We start from the raw sequence: 24945 nt of genomic DNA, 5'->3' as shown, positions 1-24945 counted from the left end.
CAGACACTCTCATTCAGGACCGCACCCTGAGAGAAGTAGAGAAAGGGAAAGTGAGGAACGCACTCCGTCACTGCGGCTATCCGGACTGGGCCCTTAGAGAAGGTGACACCAGAAAAACACAGCAGAGGAACCACAAGGACACACAACGTGGAGACAGGGGACAAACACCCTCCAGCTTTGCTGTACTCCCTTACATTAAAGGGACTACAGAAAGACTGAAACGAGTGTTTGCCAAACACAACGTTAGCCTGTTTTCAAAACCAGGCTACACCCTACGGAATGCCCTGGTGAGCCCGAAAGATCCTTTAGATCCGAGTGAAAAGTGTGGTGTCATTTATAAATTTGTCTGCGAACACTGCGGTGAGACGTATGTGGGAGAAACAGAGAGATCGCTGGGGGAAAGGTCAGGAGAACATCAGAAGTCAATTGACCGTAAGGACTACAAGTCTGCACTTAGTCAACACCAGTTACAGACTGGACATAGGGTCACCACCCAACCTATACTAGACACGATCGAAATTATCGACCAGGAAGCCCGCAACGCACATCGGAAGATCAAGGAGGCCATACACATCCAACTAGTGGGAGCCAAGCTGAACCGCAACGAAGGCTGGGAGCTGCCTAAGCCCTACCTACCTCTACTCCGCAAGGAGGCAGAGGGGGGCAGAAGATCCACGCAAGTCTCGTCCTAGTCTCGCGTTATCTTGCGAGACTAGGATCATTCCGTGACCAAGACGAACTGACTAGTCGTCGAAAATTCGGAGGTATGTACCTTAGGATTAATAGTCACTGATTGAAAGAATTATTTTACTGAACTAGTTTGTAGAAGATATATATGGATGTCAAGACTGCCTGTGTATACTGTGCAGCTCATCTTCGCCTCTTTCACTCATTTAGCTTAACTCGATCCTCAGAAATTACGTAACTCATTATGCAGTCAGTGCAACGTTGTTAACACATGCTGACGTCATCTCATGTTGATCTCACAACAGTGAAAATTGAAAATCCAAAATGGTGGCCCTGATATTTACAAGTAATTTCCGTTAAATCTCTATCCGCCACTTGTGTGTGTTACAACTTTTCTGGCAGGATTACATGGTATTTTACCGCCTGTATATTATGATGACATGAAAATGATAGGAAATACAGACGACAAATTTCTCGGAATCATAAAAACGACAAGACCTACTAAGATGTTCTAAAATATACGGCGTTCTTTGGAAAACACATCAAACCTCAAACGACGGCATTGAATTTTTCATCGCTCCAAGCTCCAGATGACCCGCCCTGATTGAAGTAAATCCAGCCTATGTACGAGCAGCTTCCCGTAAAGCTACTATTTTATATCCGTCACGTTTGGGGTGATACTTGGGAATCTGCCGAGCACACTTCATGTTACTAGTACTAGTATGTCCTGAGGAGACCCTAGTTGTGATGCGAGGATTGGAAAAGATCTGTTTGTCTTGTTTGGCGACAGGAAGTGTCACGACAGTCATGTATTCGAATTCGTTGAAGTTGTTGCTACAACAGATAGCTTCGCCATATAAAATTCACGTTCCTGTTTGGCGTTTGCCGTTGTTAAATTCACCTGGTTTATTATTTCAACAGGAGCGGACAACTCAGATCAGATCAGTCTGACATCCCTCTGTATCGGTAAAACACTATATAACTTCTATAGTGTTTTACCGATACTGAGGGATTATATATAGTTGAACTATATTTTATGTTCTTAACAACGTCAAACATGGGGGAAAACAATAACACTGAAATCACGTATGTACTATTGCTAAGACAGTGTTTGAGTTTTCACAATTTTTCTTACTCTTCTGGAAGATTGTTCCACAGTAGGCAATGCCAATGCTACAAGCTACCTCCAAATGACATCCGCATTAGTATGTAGACAGTGCAATTGATTGCTTGGTTGATGGAGTTCAATGAAGACTTACTGCACAAAACAAGCCGACATGATGGTTATTCATAATGTATCGCTGTGAGTACTTTGCTGCACAATGCAATCCAACCAATGACAGTATACTAGTACTCACTATCATGAAAATTCATCTGTGTTGGTAGTAATCATAGTAAAACTTTACTCCAACACACAATTGTACAGGAATCAAATTTTCAGCGACACTTTTGATCAATTACTCACGTCACGTATCAGTAAAGTCTCGGGTGAATAAGGTCATGTGTTTGTAACCGTAACTCTCGTGAGATCACGTTGTGAAGTGATTGGTCATTAATTATCTTGATGAAGGCGACAGTGGTCGCTGAAAAGTTGATCCCTGTACAATTGTGTGTTGGAATAAAGTTCAACGTTTTACTAAGTATACTCACTATTTGGCGCTGTCGTTCAGCTGATATTCGTTGGCCCTACTGAAGCACTCCTGCACGCCTTTGTCCGCCCACAGCCTCTTCATGGCCGTCAGCAGCTCGGGGGAGAACGGCTCCGTGTCCTCCATTCTCTGCACAACCTCGAACACCAACTTGGCGTCTTGCTGCAGGGGAAGGGAGAGAGACGCGACGCGTGTTACCATGGTGATAGCATTGTTTGTTCATTTATTTGTTTATTTTTATTTGCACATACATATAAAACAAAAAAATACAGAAGAAAATATAATAATCGAACGAAACATAATATAAAATAATTAACCTAAACAGAATGGATGTGCTGGAGGAGGAAAAAAGCCTCAGGGCTTATTCTTGTCCTCCTCCATTTGACTTAAAAGCATAATAATGATAATAATAATAACAACAACACAACAACAACAACAATAATAATGGTAAATAAACAACATATGAAAAATAGAAAGTAAACTCATTTCCTACAACAAAATTAAATGGTGATATTACAAATGTTACAAAATTATCTCTCGGCAGAAAAGGAATCTAATCTGTGCTAGTAAATGTCGTACTAGGATCTAGGAACGTAGCCCGTCTAGTTCAACACATGGTTAAAACAGGGCTACCAAGTTTGTCCTAAGTACAGACTTCCTTTGACCTACTACTGCAGTCAACAGGGGTATATGGCTACGCTCACTTGGTGGTTTATTCGGTGGTTATCGCACCTGACCAGGAATTATCTCATCATATACACCTCGGGGCGGGGCATTAACCCTTTATTAACCGTCAGGACCAGAAGGGTGTGATGGCCATTCAGCACCAGGGAAATAACGCTAAATATACTTCACCACTCAATGTACAGTAGATCATTCAGGTCAGATCAAAACTTTATTACCACACGTTCAGCCAATCTTACGCAATTGCCCCGTTCCGTTTTCACAGTGTGGTATAATGTTGCCTTTTCAATTAGCTTCAAGTGGAGGCAAGACAGTTTCATTTCAGACAACGTGGTGTCTGTGAGCAGAGGCGCATGCGTTGTTACTGAGGCCTGTTCCACCATGTCTGTGTAAGGGACCTTGACAGTTCTCGCCTTGTGTGCTTACCCGGGGTCTCATTTTTCTAACGAGGTCCCCACCAAGATGTTTCTCCATCCAGCTGAGCCTGTGATAAGGCCACAGCAAGTAAATTTTATGGATGACATCAAATCTAATGCGAGACCCCAAATCTAATGCGAGCGGGCGAAAAAAAACAAGGCGGGCCGAAAAAACAAGGTTCCTGCATTTTGACTCAATCATGGTTTTGATTCATTGGGAACACCACACATACAAAGCCAGCATCACATGTCACTGCATCAAAGTAAGAAACAAAACATCAAATCAGAGCCTTTTCTTGTCTCCTCTCTTCATAGTTATCTGCCATCCACCTTCCGGCATGGCAACAGGCATCTTTCCCCATTTTCGGCATGTTGACCACTATTAGAAGGCAACAAAATTTATTGTTTTTTCCCCAAAGTCAGGCGAAAATTAAGGCGCGCGCTGATGTCATCCATAAAAATTACTTGCTGTGGCCTAATTAGCATGCATGAGACGTCTTCCCGAAAGGTGAAAATGTCGAGAGCGTTTTATACGTGACAGGGCAGCTGTTAACAGCTTGTACCTCATGACCTCAGAGAAAAATGGTTGCAGGTTGCAGATTTGAGTATCTCATGAATTCTCAACAAAGGCTGAAACAGACATATCAGACATCTTTTCTTTCGAAGGAGTCATGGTGGGAAGCTGACCTTGAAGCAAATGTGGAAAAAAATAACACATTCAGTATAATTATATATTCAGCTGTCGCAGTTATGAGCAATTCACTCAAATGATCCAAGTTCAGTGTCAACCAATTATGCTTCAAGGAATGAAAATGCTTTTAAAAATCGTGACACTAATTCGTAATTCAGACTACATAATCAGATTCCAACAATCCGCCATCATCCTCCAATACACATTATCAACTTAAAATTCAATTCACCTCGTTGCCAGATCGCGATGTTATCAAGTAGGTAACATTAATAAGCCTCAAGTAATATCCACTTAAAAAGTCTGCCTCAGCACTCAGATGTGACAAGTTGTAATAGCGTTAAGAATAACGGAAACCAGCACAGTACACAGGTATTCATCAGGGACTAATTACTGGTGCTTTGTAGTTGGAGAGCACTGTCGACTGATAACTTGACGTACTGAACGAATATGGAAGTCTTGACACGTGTAATCTTTTGCGTAACGTCTGCAGCATAATCCGCTTAATGGAATAAGTAGATCAGCTTCGTAATGTGACCTTGCTGCGTCGTGATTCCCTTCGGGCTTCATTTGAAAACAGAGGGGTACATGGAATAATATGATAGCGCTGTATGGGACCCTCACCACATAGGAGCACATCTCAAAGCGCGAAACAGTTCAGAAAAGAAATGTACAATATATGGTTAATATTGTACATTTGGGAATGCATCTGTAGCAGCGACACCTGTTCTGCAATGCAATTTGAACCAGCCAGAATTGCCCTGAGGAAGGTGACAGATGGTCACCGAAACGTCGGCTGAATAAAAGACTTGGTTGTGTAAAAAGAGTCTCTTTACTCAGCTCAGAAAAGAGCTGCCAGATTTGTTACTAATACGTATTCCACACACGACAGCACCGCTAAGCTTGTTTCTGATCTAGGGTGGGACACATCACAAAGCAGAAGGATAGCTAGTAGACTCACAATATATTACACAAAGCAAGACACACACAAAATGACCCTACTGGTTACAACTCAATCGCGATACACCTACCCGGGTTCGCTATAAGACACTACCGTTTCACAAAAACTGTAACAGATACTCCTACTTCCCTCAGACCGTCAGGGATTGGAACGCGCTTCCTCAATCCATACCTGAAATCTCAGAGCCTGACAAGTTCAAGGAAGCCGTACTACTGCACCTGATGAGACATTAAGGGCGCAGGGCACTCCCCCCTGTGCGTCTTACCCCAACAGAGGCGTGTTGCTCAGTAACTATTCAAGATCAAGATCATTGCAACGAGCGTTTACCGAAGCTTCGCAGAAGGATATTGTTTTTGCTCTGTTTCTTCTTCAAATAAGTAAGGTCAATGGCCTGAACCAGACGTCTGTCACCATGGTAACTAGTGTTGGATTACATCATGTTGCAATTTTACAGCAGGAGGGACTTACACTCCTGTCACCATGTATGCATGTGTTTGAGTAAGAATGAAGAGAGCAGACCATATGAACAGGTGGTCAGCTTATAGCGTAAGAAATCCACGACTTGTGACGTTCCCTTGCTTGTTATTCCGTAATAAGTTCTGAGATGACCCCTCCCTCGCCGCTGGGTGCGAATCTGTCGTGACGCACGGTATCCCAACATGCACCGCACACCCGCTGTGCCGCCATTATGCCTGCCGGCCTTCATAATTACGTTCTTCCTACAGAAATATAACCTTGATTGAAGATTACACCATGAACCAACGTTACATTTGAGACAGGTTTTTCACAGTAACAGTGTAAAAATTATCACCTTTGCACATATCTTCCCCGATCTAACATTATGCAACCTCGACACACCACCTGTTGTAGGTTCTGACATTTCGTTCCGGCAGAATCTTACGTGGGTACATGAATATTGAGAAACTTTGTTCGAATTCATTGTTGAGTTGGGAATCTACAGAATCATACAAGACCTACGAATAGCAAAGTTCTTTGATCACAACCATTTATTTTTTACGAGCCGACGTTTCGACGACCGTCTGTCATCTTCATCAGGACTGGTTTGCTGTGCACTACAAGACCTAGTTTGGGAGCCATCCGTTTCTGACCCAGTGAGCTCAAGGAGCCCCATTACAAAATGGATGGCACCCAGGCTGTACAGGACCGACTTCTACTTCCTAAAATAACCTTCACTTTTACCTGAATCCAACCGTGACGATTGCATGATCTCAAATATTTTTACTGTTCTGTTTCGGATAAGTCTCCACGGTAAAATGGCAAGGATCAATATGGTGTATGCATTTTTGGTGGATTCAATGCTTTTTTTTAATTGAAACATACAGTGACAAGACGTGGTGGCGACACACTCAAGTTACACTTATATTCATGTCGCCACCAAACATAATACAAGCAAGCAAAGCACGGGTTTTCATATTAGAGGGTCATATATGAAGCCATCTACCATTTGGATTCAATGCTTACGAAATGCAACGGGTTAGAGAAATTTGAGAAAGGTAAACACGTATTTCAAGTTGATTCTTTCCGCTCGGAGGATGCTGTTCAAAATATCTCCGTGTAGAGTGGTTCGTCCTTATGGATTATGCATTAGCGGATAATATAAACAGACGGCATGAGCTATTCTACAGTAATTAGTGCAACCACATACGTTAGTGCGATCGTGACAAATTCAGACGACACTTTGGTAGAAAGTCAGAGGGAAATCAGAGGAAATACGCTACCTTACATAACATCACTTTGACTTTGAAGGCTGGCTTTCTAAAGCATGTATATATATGGGGAACGACAAGATCTTTTCAATCTCAATGACCTGCCACTGTGCCTTATACATCATAACATGAAAGCAACAAAAACCTCAAATCAGTCAGGGACTATATGTAAATGTAAGTCTATTTCTTTTTTGTCAACAATTTTGTCGCTCTATGTTTATCTGACAAAGAGAATTTATGTCATTTATTATCCTGCCTGAACAATTCATCTCTTTTCAGCCCTTTGTAATGTACAACCAAAACCTGAAACCAGTCACCATGAGGCGCTATATGTATATGTAAGTCTATTTCTTTTAAGTCAATAATTTTGTCGTTCTATGTTCATCTGAAAAATAGAATCTATGTCATTTATTATCCTCCCTGTACAATTCATCTCTTTTCAGGCCATTGTAATGTACAGCGGATGTACCATTCATCTCTGAATGCTTCAATTTTCATTGTGTGGATGTGGATAATTTGGGTCGCTAAATAGTCGTACTCTGCCTGGAATAAGCCATGATCTGTCTTTCAGCCATTGATCCAGAAGAGGCATAACGTTTATCGGCTGAGCATAATCATCACAATTCCGATCGAACTTCCTCAAACCGACCATCAATTCAAACGCAATGCCAATAACCGCATCTGATGCAGCAAATAATGGACCAGGGTGGCTGGTTGTCGGCTAGATATTGGTTATGAGATGGGAAAATAGCACAGAAAGAATTACGACAAAGGGCAATATAGAATTGAGAATGACAGTAGAACAGCAAGTAAGAAAATGCACCGGCTAATGACATGGAAAATTGAACCAACTCTAGAGCGAACATAGAAAAAAGTATGATGGATTTTACTCCCTTAGAACGTAATCTTTCACTCTCATTCTACTATGACAAAAGTACTAATATCGATAACTGTACGCTGAAGTATTCCAGGACGATCCCGGTGATAAAAAGCAGTCCCGACTAATGGGGTTCCTGAATGACCGAACGATTCGTCACCATGGGAACCTAGCGGCCCCCATTGACCCAAAAAGACTGCTTTTTAACAATCAATAATCATATTTGGAGGGGACAATGTGGTCATTAATAATTCATCCGCTGTCGCTTTAAATCCATGGAACAGAAATCATTACTAGGCCACTGATTGTGCTGGTTCCACACCGAACAGCCTACAGTTTAGTTCCGGACTACCTGTCAAATTCCGGACTTCCAGTTTAATTCCGGACTAATTCCCATATCTTAGCAACCTTACATCTAGATAGGCTAATATCGTAAACTATAGGTAAAAGCAATGTAAGAAATATGAAGCAGCCATCGAGGATCCCTTGGGGATTAACCTAATTCTGGAACTGCAGCCAGAATTCTGGGAATTGGAGACTGAATTCTGCAGAATAGGGTTAATTAGCTAAATCCCCAAGGGGTCTTCGATGGCTGCTACGTATACGTATTTCTTACATTATTTTTACTTATAGTTTACAATATTAGCCCATCTAGATGTTCTGAGATATGGAATTAGTTCGAAATTAAACTGGAAGTCCGGAATTAAACTGGAGGCTGTTACCAGTATCTCTCCTAATTACCAGGTACAAATACATTACCGTCTTACATGCATGTCCCGCTGTACTTGGCACAATCTCAGAAACCCACAGTGGGAGTGATTGACTTTGCATTGCCGTATTTATACCTAACGTTATAGCTTTAGCCGTTAGTTTTTATTCGATCGTAAATTACCTATTATTTCAGCTGACCAGGCCAGCAATAGTGACGCATTTTTAAATGCGGATAAACCGTTCATCGTTCATTTCAGCAGTGAGTTTAAAGAATATTGCGCGGTTGATGAAACAATGAATAGACAAATCTCATTCATACTTTTATGATTTTAGAGATGTATATTCAACTGGCGTCATGCTATCTGTTTGTGGTTTTATTGAATCAGCTTTCGGCGTACGTACACCTGTATAATATTCATACCAACCTATCCTTGTATTATGTCGCCCGAACGACCTTAGGCCATGTTGATTTGATAATATGGATGGCATCCTCTGGGAACACCCAAACTGATGCAAGCGTGCGAATAAAAAAAAAATTGGCCCAAAAAAAGTTGTTTTCATTCTGAAATTCACATGGTTCAATTGAAGGTTAAACAAATGACACAGACTATGGTTGGCGAAGTCTTCAAATTCATTTCGTTACATTTTCGTCTTTTCCGTTTGATTTTGACATTCTACGACATTGGTATTGTTTTCCAGTGTTTTGTTTTCAACTTACGGTATATATTTGCTCATTTTGCAACTGTCCAACCTAGCCTTATATGTATTAGTCGCCCGAACGACCTTAGATGAAGAGGGCTGATTGGTCAAAAGCTTACACAGGCAGAAGAAAGCGATCGTCTCTTTGAAAACATCAAAACACGGCAGATCAGTGCCTGGTGATGAATTTTTTGGGGAGGGGGGATCAGTTCATGAAAGAACACTAGATTATTGATATCTATGCTTGATGGTCCCCAGCTCCCTGATATAGAACACGGTATATTTTACCGGTGTACCCACACAAGGTATTGAATCCGTATAAATTGCAAAAGACACAATGATATTTGGGGGGCACTGCAAATATCAATCTACATAAGCTGGATGCGACCGTTGGATGATTGGCTTCGTAGGTTTAATAACTATTGCAGCGGGACCATTTGGACTAAAATGTCTCGTAATATATTCTTTAAAAATGAGGTCTTAAAAATCTAATTTCTTGTTACTCGAACACTTAAGTGTCAAATAAAAGTCTTATAATACTGTGGTTTTATCATGAAACGACGCTCTCGTCATCTAGCCTCCGTAGCAGGCTTATAGAACTGGGGGTTTGGTGGTCTTCTGCTGTTTTCTCAGTTAAAAAAAACGTGGGTAATTCAACCAGGCCGGCTATGTTGTCTATATGCAATCAGGAAATAGCACATAAAAGCTCCCAAAGACCATGAAGACCCCCAAAACCCTCAGTATTTGGCATGCTATGGAGGCTACCCGTCATCACTTTTGTACCTTTCTTTCAAATGTATAGGCACGTTACCACGGTTCATGTTTCATTTTAAAGTGAGTTTCACCACATTTTGACCTGCCTATTAATGCCCAACATTAACAACGCGCGAGGGTTTAAGTGGAATATTCTCTACCATTGTAGCGCGCAATGTTACAGCCTGGGCCCCGCTGTAATGATATAAACCGCTGATATAGCCCTCTAAGTGGAGACTATTATCTGATGGTATAAAAGTAGTCTGACGCAGAGGCTCATTAAAAGATGTATTTTGAGGCACGGCCCAATACATGTTACTGCACTGTCAATCTCACTGCGGTCTCTTTTATATCGTGCACTGTGCGTCATAGCTATGTAACCGTTTACATGAAACCACAGATAATGGCTCTTAATTCTACAACCTTGATCTATTTTTACAATGCAGTCGTGACCCATTATTTTACGTCTTGCTTCATTGACCGTGCATATTGATCGCACGTGTCTACAGGCATTCTTCAGGGTATGTGCAGTAAAACAGCATGTCCTCACGTTCACTACCAGTATAACATAGCCTTTATCTTGATTAGTTTTGTTTTACCGTCCATTCAACACAAATCCACAGCGGAGAGATACTGCAATAAGGCCACAGCAAGTAATCTTTATGGATGACATCAACGCGCGCATTGATTTTCGCCTGATTTTTGAAAAAGAAAAGAAATTTTGTTGCCTTGTGACAGTGGTCAACGTGCCGAAAATGGGCAAGGATGTCTGCTGCCATGCCGGAAGGTGGATGGCAGATAACTATGAGGAGAGGAGACAAGGAAAGGCTCTGATTTAATACTTTGATGCAGTGATATGTGATGCTGGCTGTGTATGTGTGATGTTCCTACTGAATCAAAACCATTTTTACAACGGTTGAGTCAAAATTACAAATTGTAGGAACCTTGTTTTTTTCGGCCCGCCTTGTTTTTTTTCGCCCGCTCGCATTAGATTTGGAATCTGCGGAGGATGTCATCCATAAAATTTCCTTATTGTGGCCTAAATACAAGAAAGAGGCTATCGCGGATCCATACAGCAGGGTTTTATCAGGTCATCTGTGGACGTAATTTGCCTCCAGCAGAGCGGCTACCTTTACACAGACTGACCTGCAACATTTCATATCGATAAATCAAAGACAATCGCTCGTTCTCTTTACGTGCAATGGTCGGATTGATTGGCTGTAAATTCTGCAGTTTTTGCTGCTATAATGATGTTAACGAAACATGGCCGTAGCCATACGGGCCCGCTGCACGATCACGGCCATTAGATATTTAGCCTGTGTACCAGCGGGGCAGAAAATGCATTAGTATCGATCTGACATTGGAGGGTGCTACTTTCCCTGGTCCCGCATCTCCTTTTAGGGCGTTAGTATCGGAAGGTACATTACAAAATACATTTGATTCCAAGTGAAAATGCCGCTTTTCTTTCACATTATTTTTGTCATCGGAAAATCATTTCCCCCTAAAATTCGAGAACTTACAGAGTGTAAAATGTTGTTCTTGTATCTAGAAGGATATCCATCATTCCCATACACTTTTGAAATTTTTGCTACAGAATTATTTCCTGAAAGAGACGGCCCCAATTGTGTGCAGAATCGTATTGAGACACCATATCCATCTGGAAGCCGAGCTATTTTTTCTCATCCGTGTAAAGCCCGTGCCTTTACGTGGCCGGCGGCGGAGTGGGGAGAGCTCTCAGGCGGGCTGCTGGCGCGGGGCTGATAAGCCAGCATCCGGGTCGGCTCCCGCTCGTCGGGAGTTGATTGACAGCTCAGTCTGACAACAAAAGCCACCACGGACCTCAAAGAAATTATTTTAAAGTCCCAAGGACTCCAGGCTGGCTAAAGTGGACGCTTTTCATTGTCTCCATCGCATATGTGTGCTTGTATAAGACGATTTCGGAAAGTGGTGCGACACGCTTTGTGTTTATCTTTACCTTAAACTGGTGACACTGATTGGTTTCTACCACAGCTGTATATCCGTCTTGAACGAAACTGTAGCCTGAGACGACATGATTCCTCAGTAACGCAACCATATACATCTACCATATTTGCTTTAGGTGCTGGCTCTTAGGATAATTTACACTGAACGTCTGCCATCTGAATTTATTTCAGAATATTGAAAAAGGAACGCCGCCTTTATATATATTACGAGCCAAGCTCGCCTGATATATACGACATAATCATAGTTTGTTGCATTAGGAACGGTAATATTTTCGCTACTACTTTCATTCAGGGCTAATTTGAATTCGCGGTGCAATTTTAGGAATTTTAAAAAGGGGATGCCTACTGACGATTGATTGATTGATTGATTGATTGATTGATTGATTGGATTAATGTTTGAGCAAACAGGGTTCAGACTTGAACAATACAGTCTGACGTAGCTAACCAGCAACGTCACGATAAATGATACTTATCATGAAAGTTCATCTGTGTTGGTTGTGATCATAGTAAAGTGTTGAACTTTATTCCACCACAAAGGTTACACAGAGATCAAATTTTCAACGACCACTGTCACCTTTATCAGGATAATAAATGAACAATCACTTCAAAACGTGATCTCGCGAGGGTACGGTTACAGACACGTGACCTTATTCACACGAGCGAAAATGATATTTGGTGAGTAGCAGTTGTTGAAAGGATTTCAAGTTCTTATTTGCATAATCAATGAGAAACATTTCTAATTTGTCAGATGTAACGGTTAACATCATCAAGGTATGAGGTCGTGGAGCTCTAGTTTAGACTATAACAACTGTAAATATACTGATAAAATAATGATATACACAGCCTTTGTTCTCTGACTGCAAATTCTATATTCCAATCTACTGAACGATATTTCACCGTTTGAAATGGATGTTCAATATGGCGGCTGTAACGTTTCATGTACGATAAGATTGCCAGCAGCACAGCCAGCGGATTCCAATATGGTTTAGAGGAAGCTTACGTATGCAATATCAAGTCAACTCATACGAAAAATGACCCAGTTAAATCTGCCATGTGTACAATACACCGCTGATAAAGGCCTGTCCTTGGTGCTGAAGATTTAGCATCGCTGGGAAGGTCGACTTCATTCAGAAAAAGGCCTTGAGGTTTGACCGAAATCTGTTACAACGAAATCTGTCCTCATCTACGTCCTTTCGTAGTTATTTTGTATCCCGAGTTGAAAAAAAAACGCTACTATGTGTTGAAGACCTAGATGTTAGCACGGAATATAGACATTGTAAATATGTGTCAGTCTTTGTTTCAACTGGACCAGGTATGTTTTTCATGTGCAATGTACACACACAGTTTCGTCGTTTCACTATCATTCTTCACCATCATCGCCACTGCTTCTCTATAAAGGTTAAGTGTTCACGAAATCCAGTCGTCAATATAGTTTGACCTACATGATTTTCCTGTCAGGTACTCTCCACGTCAGTTTTCTATAGCCACAGATATATAAGGATGCCCTGCTACTCTTTTTGCATTAATATGAAGGATCTCCCAACCTGGTGAGTTACACTATTTGGCAATTTAGCCAGTTATGCAATTCAGACCCAGTGGCTATAAGATTATTAGAGGGGAAAGAAAGCAGTGATATTCTCCTGACTGACTGACTGCTGGCGTGAGGGTGATCGGAGCCATTAATCTGGCAAACGGCGGCCAGAATAACTAATGTGAAGCTTGCAGGAAGACGACACAAGAGACAGATCAGGTCAAGTTTATTTGATTACATGGATGACATCCTCTGGGAACCCCAAAACTGATGCGAGCGTGGGAATAACAAAAAAAACTTATCATTATGAAATCTACGTTGTTTTGAAGGTTAAACTAATGACACAGAATATAGTTTGGCAAATAATCTAGTCGTCAAATTCATTTCTTTACATTTTCGTCTTTTTCGTTTGATTTTCGCATTTGCTGATTTTGCAACTATTTTGTACGATTTACAGTATGGTTGAAATTTCTTTTTTGGAAACGGCCGAAAATTCATGCGTGCGGGGATGTCATCCATATAATCAAATCAACATGGCCTTAGCTGCATATATTGGCAGTTACGTGCAGAACTGACGCGTGTTTGAAAGCCTAACGGTCTTCCTACCGACCTGCGCGAAGTTTAGTCACGGTTGACATGATGTCTTCTGACAAGTCGGCGGCCATATTGGATCTGGAGAACGCCGTGTAATAAATGTAACGCCGTAACATGTCAAACACGTCTGTCAGTTTGAAATCTGTGTTTCCAATATTTTGTCGTGTAATCATCGTTTCCAGGCGCCTGTTTGTTGTAGCCTCTACCAGGCTTCGGGAGGCGGCTGGAAAGAGTAGAAATCGACCAAATAGAGAGATAGCATGCCAAGGGAGTTTGGTCGACTGGAGAAAACAGTTTGCCGCTCCCTCCATACTCCTTTGGCATGCTATCTCTCTATTTGGCCGATTTCTACTTTTTCCAGCCGCCTCCCGAAGCCTGATAGAGGCTATGATTGTTGTACGGCCGGTGTCTACGGTAAGGGCAATATCAAGTAAGGCCTACTTAGCCTGAAGTCAGCAATTTTAGCTTTAGGACAATCTCTTGGTCAAAGAAAGAAGCGACAGTGGTTTAATGAGCTGACGTCCGTCCTTCTGCCCACCCGGGTAGTTTCATTATATCTCAGTGGCCATCAGACCTGTACAGGGCCATTCTCATTGACGCTTCTCTCAGAAGGCCTACATTACAGTAACGCCTCGCTAGGGCAAAGGGAGCGTCGCACAAGTTCGCATGGCTTTAATTTCAAAGTCGAGACTGTTTCAATCTTTAAAATCATTATGTTGTTGACAAGTTCGATGTTCATCTCTAAGATGGATACAATCTTTCACATTTGTAGAAGGGTTTGAACTTATGATTAAGGTTCAGACGCCATATTATTAAAGGTCTTTCAAATAACACCGGGTCTCTTTATGGTAACTAAATCTTACATGTATCCCAAAATATTATCCCAAATCCCTGGACTGAAATTTGCGTATGCCAAGATTTCTCCTCGTGTTTTACAATGTGATCACACCGAAGCTTGGAGATTCTTTTCGCCTAATTACGCCCTCCAGCTTATCTTGACTTATTACCCCTTTGACTTGTTATGAGCGCACGCAATTTTCACATAGCAACAAACAATCCAAACGTCATTCTGACAGGATATTGGATCTTGGCGACATGGAAGAGTCTTGTAATTTGTTCCCGCGGCCTTGCGAGTATGAAAGGTGCCGCCGCTGGTCAGAGTAATTGGAGAGTTTCACCCCGGGGAAGTCGGCGTGTCCCATGACTGTTTGATGGGACCGGCTCGTGCTGTGTCAATCCCCGTGCCGGGGGAGGATCAAGGAGAAAGTCTCCCATATTCTTATGCCGAGCGTAGGGTGGTGCCATCTCCATTTCTGTAGCCCTTGGGCGACACACAGCTGTACAAGGGGACACTACAGCAGATCTCATATGTACTGAGCGCTAAGCAGAGAATTAGCGAAAGAAGTGTGTACCATTTTTTAAGTCTTTGGGGGGACACTACAGCAGGGGGTTAGTCTGCTTGTAGTGCTGTGTGTTTGACCTTCCCACACTCTTTCTCATACGTGCTGAGTGCTAAGCAGAGGAAGAAGTCTTTGGTATGACCCGGCTGGGGTATGAACCTGCCGGTTACAAAGCGAGCACTCTACCAATTGAGCTATTGCCCAGGATCAAGGGGGTTGATAAAAAAAACCGCGACGTGTGTGAGGATGAGAAACTGAAAGGAGCCCGGTGACTCACGGCTTCCTGTCGTTCTGAGGAACAAAAATCGTTTCCTGTCGCTTTGAAAAACGAAACACCGTCACGGATGTACTGTGACGATTAGTGACGACTACAGAACTCTTTCCTTCACCAGTCAATCAGACTCTATAACCAGACTGCACGGATAGAGTCTGGCACAAGATAATGAAGCTTGTAAATATCTGGGTTGTACAGTAACTGTACTGTTTTTATAGTTTTTGTAAATATATGATATTTGACATTTTGTATACATGTAAATATACCACCGCTATTCAGGCAACATTGTATGCCATGTTTGTCTGTTATGTTATGTTGATAAAGAATTGAACTGAATTAATGGAGTCAGAGGAGGGATTTTTGGAGGACAGTTGTTCTGAATAAAAAAAAATCCAACATCATGTGAGCCTTGGGAAAGTATTCACGGAAAATAATCATTGCTTTCGCGCTAGACCATGTCTGCTCCCAGGTCAGCCGCGTGGGCCCTGAGAAGGCTAACGTTAACGCCTGTACATTATTTCCCCATCTACGCAACAAAGACTGAAATCTAGGGCAGAGGTCTGAGACTGATCCGCGGACTCACCTGTAAAAAAAGCAATTGACCCCGTTTGCTTTTGATCCCCGCCCCCTGTAGCCTCAGTCGGCCGCAGATCAATAAATATTCCCCACCGACGCCTAATGACTGGGAAAGGGCCAAGCCTGGCTAATAACTATGTAGAATAACGAGGAATCATATTTGCTAGCCTCCACCAGGCCTTTCTAAAATTGGCCGAGGGAATCCGGCCGCGGGGAGGTAGTTTCTTGCGCGGCCTGTCAAACCTACAAGGCGGCCAAACTCCAAACTGGCAATTATTCTCCTATATAAAGCCAGCGTAGTTAGTCTGGTAGAGACTACATATGTGCCCCCCTTTCTGGGCCGAGTTGTTCTACAGGTTACTTAGTCTGGGTGTGAAAACGTTTCCCGATGCGGTCGGATTTCAGAGGGACACAGTAGAACGGGGTGGTTGTGATTAATGTGGCTTCTGTTCCGTCCATGGGTTTATACAATGCCTGTCATTTTTACCCTGCTGTCACGGATGGTATTAGCGGTTATTAGAGTCCATCGTTACCACAGGGGATCGTTCTGACCATCTAAAATTGATCTTTATTCGTGACATTCGTGACACCAAAAAGCACACCTTACAGCAGGGATGGGGCTCCCTGAATTGCAAATAGATTGCGTACAAAAATTACAAATTACAGCGGACAATTAGAAATTACAAATTACAATCTACCGTCGACGTCGTCTGTTTGTCAATGTAGTTATAACGTCTACGGTGATTACAATAAAGTATGACATTACTAGTCTTATATTTCATTTTTTAACTTTACGAAATCACCCGTCTTTATGCAGGGTTGTTTTTATTAAATTATAACCAAATTGAAAGGGGTTGCTATCTATGCATGTTTTCTATGCGATAGAAGGACACTTCTTTGTTTAACAATTTTACACAATGTACTAACACACATCACCTAGCAAAGTATTGCATTTGCGTTTGCCATTATTGCCTCCTGTTGTGCTACAATTCATCAAAGCAGGAGTGTCCTAACTCCATAAACAAGATAAATACTGGCTTGGAGTGTCCACACAGAAACAACAGTTGACCTCGATTCTTGTGTGCGTGTTTTATTCATGAACCAAATGGAGCGATAATCAATTTTACAGGGAGGGTTTTAAACGGCGAAGGAGACGAAGAACCATCCCCACGATTCAATTACTCCGGAGACGTGACGGTCGGGCCAGCGGTCGGGTCGAGGGCGAAGCGAGAGGACGTGACCTGCACGGTGACCCCTATCGGAGGGAACCCTTCTGGGTCACGGCAAACCAAAGCAAGGGTGCGGCATCAGACGCATGGCTATCACGGTAAATGGCACTGATAGCGCCGCCGTATTATAGTCTGTAGGCAGCATACATAAACACCAAGCAATCCCAGAAAGCTGTTGTCAACCTGCCAGGCTACAGAATATCTCCAAACTACAAAACTCCCTCCGCCTCCTCCCCCCCGTTATTGACCTGCTGTAGAAGCGGGGAGATGAAGAGCTGATAGCCGGCAGACCCATTAGCGCGGCTGATAGCAGAACGACACGAGGTAATGGCGGGACGTCATCATTTTCTGACGCCTACGCGCGATCTACAACCTCTGTGATATTTTGCTATACGTCTTTATATGAATTATTCCAAACGGAGTGGAGTATTTCTTTTTGGCTTGAGTGCGTGTGTTGATGAGTGTTCTGTTCCGCACTTTGAAATGCAGAGTGATGTTTTCCATACATACGTCTCATAATCAGATAAAGGGTCAAGAAGCAATATCGACCTGTCATCAACTTTTATTGTTCGGGGAAAGTAAAACGTTGGGATAAGACCAGAGGAGAGAGAGAGCATTGAAGTCTGTGTTTTAGAAATACTTGTTGAGTTCGAGTATAAGGAGCTAACATCTCACGGGGATATTCTGCTCAGCTCTGGAGGGATCTAGACTTGATTGTCCGAATAGTCCATAAGGCTTTTGGGCGGCAGCTGGAATGTTTTAGTGTCCCTTTTCAAGAAACTAGATGGGAAGTTGATTTTTTAACATTCTGTACTTTCACTCTCGCCAATCAAACTGGATAGGAAAGGGCGGGGGCATTGTGAATAACTTGTTCCGTATTTGTCCTCTATCTGCGTTGGTGACGGCATGAAATAAGTTGATATAACTTGAGTGTGCCGTCCCCTTGTCTAGTCATGAAATGTTGGAATAAAAACAACTTTTTGATCTGTCTGCACGATTTCACCCTGTCTGATGTCCCGTCTGGGCATTTTAGGGCAGCGTGATTCCCATAAGGTTTCGCACACGCGCCCGCCATGTTCCACCGGGAGTAAGACACCGCAGGATCGTGCAGAAATTCCTAGACCAGACTTAAGACGTTTACCGACGTCAGACAGGCTGGCAAGACTTGGCTACACACCACAAGATCATAATGGGAAGTTCACGTGTTTTGCCCTTGGTGTATTTCTCGCATGCTTGGATCAGTCAACCAGTTAGCTCTCTGGCCCCAACCCCACGCTGTAATAACATGGTCACTGCGTCAACATTTGCTGTGAGCTTAATTGATAACCGACAATTTCACGTCACTTAAACCACGGAATCTTTTCGATGCAGTCCGTAAAGAACGTAGCATGTTCACCCCCACACAAAAAAAGATGTATGCTTGTCTTCTTCACCTTTACATCATTTCATAGATATGTGGCGCCAGACGAGCCTTGGGTGTCAGAGTGGATGTTTAACACGCTATGCATGTATCCCGTCTGTAAGCCGATAACCTAATGGACACCCAATAGGCTTTTCCAGCATGCTGGTCTTCTGCTTAAGTCAATAAGATTATGCAAGTGATATCTTATAGGATATGTACTCTGTGACATCTGCGTATGACCGATGTTTGGTTCGACAGGAAACGCTGTTCCACTTGATAGTTTTTGTACACGTTCTTGGCAACTTTTCTGTCTCTCGAATTATAATGACATATAGCAACAGCTTAAGCATCAATAACTCTAGACACGCTATCTTGAATTAGGATAAATTTTTTGTACTGTTTAAGGCCACAGCAAGTAAATTTTATGGATGACATCCTCCACAGACTCCAAATCTAATGCGAGCGGGCGAAGAAAACAAGGCGGACCGAAAAAAAACAAGGTTCCTACATTTTCAAATTTTGACTTAATAATTGTACAAATGGTTTTCATTCAGTAGGAACATCACATATTTCACATCACAGCTACCATCACATATCACTGTATCATAGTAAGAAACAAAACATTAAATCAGAGCCTTTTGTTGTCTCCTCTCTTCATAGTTATCTGCCATCCACCTTCAGGCATGGCAACAGACATCTTTGCCCATTTTCGGCATGTTGACCACTGTCAGAGGGCAAGAAAATTTCTTGTTTTTTTCCCCAAAATCAGGCGAAAATTAATGCGCGCTGATGTCATCCATAAAATTACTTGCTGTGGCCTAAGCCAAGCTTACCAGAATAAATATTACAACAAACGACCCAAACTGTTGCCATGTATCAGTCATCATTGCCAACATTACTAGGATATAAGTACATGATTAACGCAGCCGCGTTATTATATACCGCCTTTTCAATATCTGCTCCATAAACCGTTGAGCTTCTCATATGTTAACCACGCAGCGATATTTCCATCCCGTATTTCATTTCCAACAAAACCGCCATTATTCGCATCGGTGACCGCCTGGTTAATATGTCTCGGCGAGTCCCATCGTTATAAAGTGGCCGAACGTTACTCCGTGCTGTAAATAATACGCTTTTAAAGATCATTACGTCCTGGCTTGAGTTATCTAGATGGTGTATCATGGAGGATCTTCCCAGCTCGCTGAATTATTCCTCGGACGTGGGGGTACTACTTTTAGGTAACAGATAAGCCGAAAAATCACAACTCCAGTTGGTTGATGGCTGTGTGCAAATTGCGTCCATTTAAGGCGAATGAACTCGTAGAACTGCTAAATGATGTTTATTATTATCTTATTTTCTGACCTAATTTACATATGGGTGCAAACAAGATATTTTACCATGCATTTATTGTTTTTTTTTAAAAGCTCATTCCGGGAATTTGGTCGATTGTACGTCCAGGCTTGACAAGGCCTAGCGGCTAGCCTATTGTAACATGTAACCGTAATAGTCTGTACCAGACCTTCATACGAAGTGGAAAAAATACAAGAAATGAGAGGAATTTGCCAGCGAAATAAGTGCACTCCTGTGGCTGACCGACCCCTCTTTCAAAATCCGAGCAGGTCTTTCGAACACTCGTGCAGCATACAGCTAGTAGCCGACCCGGTCTCCGTGCGCATGAGCCTGCCAGTCCCACGTGGGGAAAACTCGCCGGGATGACCTGACGGATGGCGGCCTTTTCCAACCGGGCGGAAGCACTTGCTCCTCCCGTGGGGAGCGGAATGGGATCAATGTCAGTCCGTCTTACATCGCCGCTCGGTCACGGCTGCGGACATTGCCAACCTCTCGTGCTAGGAGCAAGCCGGGTCTTCCGTTTGAGTTACGGAAAGTTCGGAGGTGAGGCCCGCTGTCGACCCCCTGTCAGCATCGCTCGATCCGTCACAGTCGGCAGATCTCTCCCGCTAGCGTCCACTCGAGTGTGACGGCCAGCGAGGGAGTCTGCCAACGTGCCTCGGTCCAATCTTTACCTTACAGGAAGGCCATGTTGATTTGATTATATGGATGACATCCCCTGGGAACCCCAAAACTAATGCGAGCGTGCGAATAATAAAAAAGTTGGTAAAAAAATTACTTTCGTTAAGAAATCTACGTGGTTTTGAAGGTTGAACAAATGACACTGAGTATGGTTTGGCGAATAATCTAGTCTTCAAATTCATTTCTTTACATTTTCGTCTTTTTCGTTTGATTTTGGCATTCTACGACATTGGTATCGTTTTAATTTTTTTTTTTCATACAGATACTCACTTGTTTCTAGTGTTTAGGGGGAGGTGGTGTTGGTGTTGGTGCACATCGTTTGTTTCCAATCGTTTTTTGTTGACAAACATTGTTAATATGATGTTGTTTGTTTAAGTGGCGCTGTTAATATAAGTACTGTTTACTTGAGTGCAGCGCCACTTTGTCTTTGTCCTATTTGTTGAATAAAAAAAAATTTTTTTTTCAACTAACGGAATATATTTACTCATTTTGCAACTATTTTGTAGGATTTGAAGGTTGAAAACATTTTGGAAACGCCGAAAATTTATACCATATTCTGTGTCATTTGTTCAACCTTCATGACCACGTAGATTTCATAATGAAAGCAATTTTTTTTGCAAAACTTTTTTATTCGCACGCGCGCATCAGTTTTGGGGTTCCCAGACGATGTCATCCATACAAACAAATCAACATGGCCTAAAGTCACAGGCCTGCAGGGCATTTAAAGATCCTGTTTCAATTCCGCGTGAGAGGTATGCAAAAAAAAAACGTCATCCTCGTCATCGGCTTTCATCCCGGCCTGCGCTTCCGTCAGATGTTCCCTTCCCCCGGCACAACCTCCGGGCGTCATGGCGGGGTGTTTTGTGCGAAGACGTCACGTGTGTTGGCCGTGACGCAGGATTTGGTTTTGTCTTACGATTTCGAAGAATAACATGAATTCATGAACCGTCAAGCATCTACGACAAACATTTCCGTCACTAGACAGATGAATTTTGTGGCCGACACACCCATGAATATCCTGTAAGGTTTGCTGTCGTTAACCTACCATACGACGCAGGATTTGGTTTTGTCTTATGATTTAAGAAGAACTGAATTCGTGAACCGTCAAGCATCTACGACAAACATTTACGTCACAAGACAGATGAATTTTGTGGCAGACACACCCATGAATTGTCAAATTTGCTGCATGTCGTTGGCCTGCCATACGACGTATGCAACAGGGGCCTCGATTCACGTCATACATTCCTACATCACACTGAGTGGGCAACGCAAAATCTGCTACTGTTTGATCGCAATATGTAGCAATTTACCCACTATCTTGCGGCCCTACAATAGCAAATCTAGATCATGATCGAAACATATTCACCTACAAAACTGCAATGTTTTTGATGTAGTCCAAACCTTAATTTACTGTACGGGTAGATTCTTGTAGATAGATAGATCACCAACTTGTGTTCTTTGTATTTATATTGGTTTTACCCACCTTGTAATAATGCATGTATCCTGTCAATGTGTTTTATACTCGTTGTATGTTGGATAAGCAACTTGTGCTTTTTGTCCAATACTCAATAGATATATGTGAATGAATAAAAACATATTCACGAATTTTTACGCTTACGATGTTTGGATTAGTAAATATGCACGTTAGGCAAAGTGGAGTCATATATTTGAAAGAAGAACCATTTGAACCTTCTGGGGTTAAACTACCCCCGTTGGTCCCCTTCATTGCATGACAGATGCAGATTTGTATCAGATCTGACGTTTCCAGGTTAGAAATATCGGTAGGTGTGTTCTGGACCGATTACTTCTCCTGATGTTGCCGTGGGCTCATTTATCGTTATTGGGTTATCGGGCGCACCAGGAGCTGAATTGTGAGGATCTCACCATTAACACAGCAATTACTCGTCCCTGCTCAAGATCAACAGATACATCAGCACTTTTTTGTCCGCTTTAAAGTGGAAATAAATGACTTGAAAGGGTTAATGAACTAATGAATCAGTATCATGTAAATTGTTACTTTATTCAGTCACATAGGTTTTGAATTTACTAGATAATGATAAATTAGCTACATGGCAAATACCTAGCCAATGCGCTCACATGGTTTAAATAGGCAATACTAGTATCACTTTCAACATAACTTCCTAACTTACTACGGTCGAACTAGACTCGAAAGCTTTTTCTATTGTATCAGTCTGATTATGTTACCAGTAATGTGTAGGTTGCCTGTGCAGGTAATTCTGGGTTACCCTCTGTAGAGCATCCAGGAAAGTGAGTTACATATATGAGGGCCTGCATGGGGGGGGGGGGGTAATGATTACGAATTACGCAAAATTTTCGCGTTTTTACGTTAAAGTTTCAGAGCTGATTACGACTTTACGCTTTGCGGCTAATGCACTGATTACGAATTACGTTGATTTTTGGGGAGGCTGCCTACCGATTTCGGAGATTAAAATGGCCTGATTACGCCTTACAAAAAAGGGCATTCCCCAGTCTCCAGTGCAGTACGATCAGACGGTGCCCTGAGCGGGGAGAGACCGGCGGTTTTCCCGCACTGCTGGCGGATGAAAGCGTCTTGAACGTCGCTACAAATCACGTCACCTCACGCTCCGCTACCTGCGAACAGCCGACGCTAATAGCGCCTATTCCCCCCGCGGCGCCCGCCCAGCCCATCCAGCCGCCATGTTGGCCCTTCAACACCACACTTCAAACAACCGCAGTCAGAGGAAGAACGTTAAAGGCATCCAGTGCAGTTTTTAGGGCTTGAAAACAAAACACCAAAGCCAATAAGTTGAAACCAAACTATTCCAATGTACACTGACCCTCAAGGAGCAAAATTACCAAAAATTCTGAAGGAAAATGGTCCCTGGAAGGGCCCCTGGCTGATATTTAGGGTACCACCCGTAAAATAAAGGACTCATCTTGGGGCACGCGTACGTTTCTGCAGTTTTAGATACCCAACGTATGAAATACTGATTGAAATGTGCTAATGTGAAGCAGTATGTGTCAATATAAAAAAAGATTGCCTTATACAGAATATTTCCAGTTTTGCTGCCCTGAAATCGCACAGGGGTCGTGAATCTTACCCCCACATACACACCCCCGGGGTAGTAGGTTTTTCAAGGAAAAGATGAACGATTTAACGTGTTTGGACAAGTAATAACGTTCCACAGAACTATTACTTGAAAGTGTTATTTAAACACGGTACTACTTCTATCAGCTCCACGCTTTGGGAGGGAAACATGAAAAGAAATCATATGCAGAGCCTTGACTGTTGATGCTGTATTAATATTAACTTTGTTCTATCTCAAGTACAAAAAATAGGCGACCTAAGCTTATGCTGTTTGATATCAAGAAACATATTAAGAAATATATTAAATGTATGAAATGGTCACGAGATGCGTTTATGCACACATTACAGGTGGGTTCATGTAACACTGCATACGTCTGTTGCTCCGATATTGCCACTCCTTTGCCGTAACCATGTAAGCATGAAACCACGAACATTTGGACCAAGACAAACTGTACCTGCCCTACCCCACGTGTTTATAGGACACACACCGTAGACTGAATAGCAGATGTAGGGCTTTTATGCATTTGCTGTGTCAATAAACAACTCATTTATATCCATGAGTTACAACCTGAACACTACACGTTGACATCTGCCACGTGTAAAATCCACCCAAACACTACCCACAACAAGAAACACTAATTCTATATATGTAGCGTCCGGTTTGTTGTGTTTACGTGGGATATTGTCTGGCGGTGAGCAGGACCCGATATCTGTAACTTAGAGCTGATGAAAGGGCACTTCAAAACACCCAAGAGCGGCAAACTCTAGCCTCTACCAGGCTTGGGGAGGCGGCTGGAAAGAGTAGAAATCAGCCAAATAGAGAGATAGCATGCCAAGGGAGTTTGTCCGTTGAGAGAACATGTCGCCTCTCTATTTGGCCTATTTCTACTCTTTCCAGCCGCCTCCCCAAGCCTGGTAGAGGCTATGGCAAACTCGACCAAGGCAGATGTTGTTTTTCTATCCGCTCTCAGGATTAATCATCTTTAGATTGTCATTTTGTCCGC

At 42.5% G+C, this 24945-nt stretch overlaps 1 protein-coding gene across 2 annotated transcripts in view; it reads right to left on the bottom strand.

The window, feature by feature from the left end:
- The window catches only part of LOC109473562 (guanine nucleotide-binding protein G(o) subunit alpha-like), a 39965-nt gene that overhangs the window by 6540 nt on the left and 8480 nt on the right, over positions 1-24945 (bottom strand). For both annotated transcript variants that reach the window (XM_019773457.1, XM_019773456.1), the window contains exon 4: positions 2338-2498. In XM_019773457.1, the coding sequence (XP_019629016.1) occupies positions 2338-2498 (161 nt within the window). The remainder of the gene's footprint in view (positions 1-2337; positions 2499-24945) is intronic.

Source organism: Branchiostoma belcheri, unplaced genomic scaffold (assembly GCF_001625305.1).
Source record: "Branchiostoma belcheri isolate BF01 breed outbred unplaced genomic scaffold, Haploidv18h27 scaffold3, whole genome shotgun sequence".
NCBI classification, from domain to species: Eukaryota; Metazoa; Chordata; class Leptocardii; order Amphioxiformes; family Branchiostomatidae; genus Branchiostoma; species Branchiostoma belcheri.
This window is presented reverse-complemented; position numbering and strand designations above follow the sequence as displayed.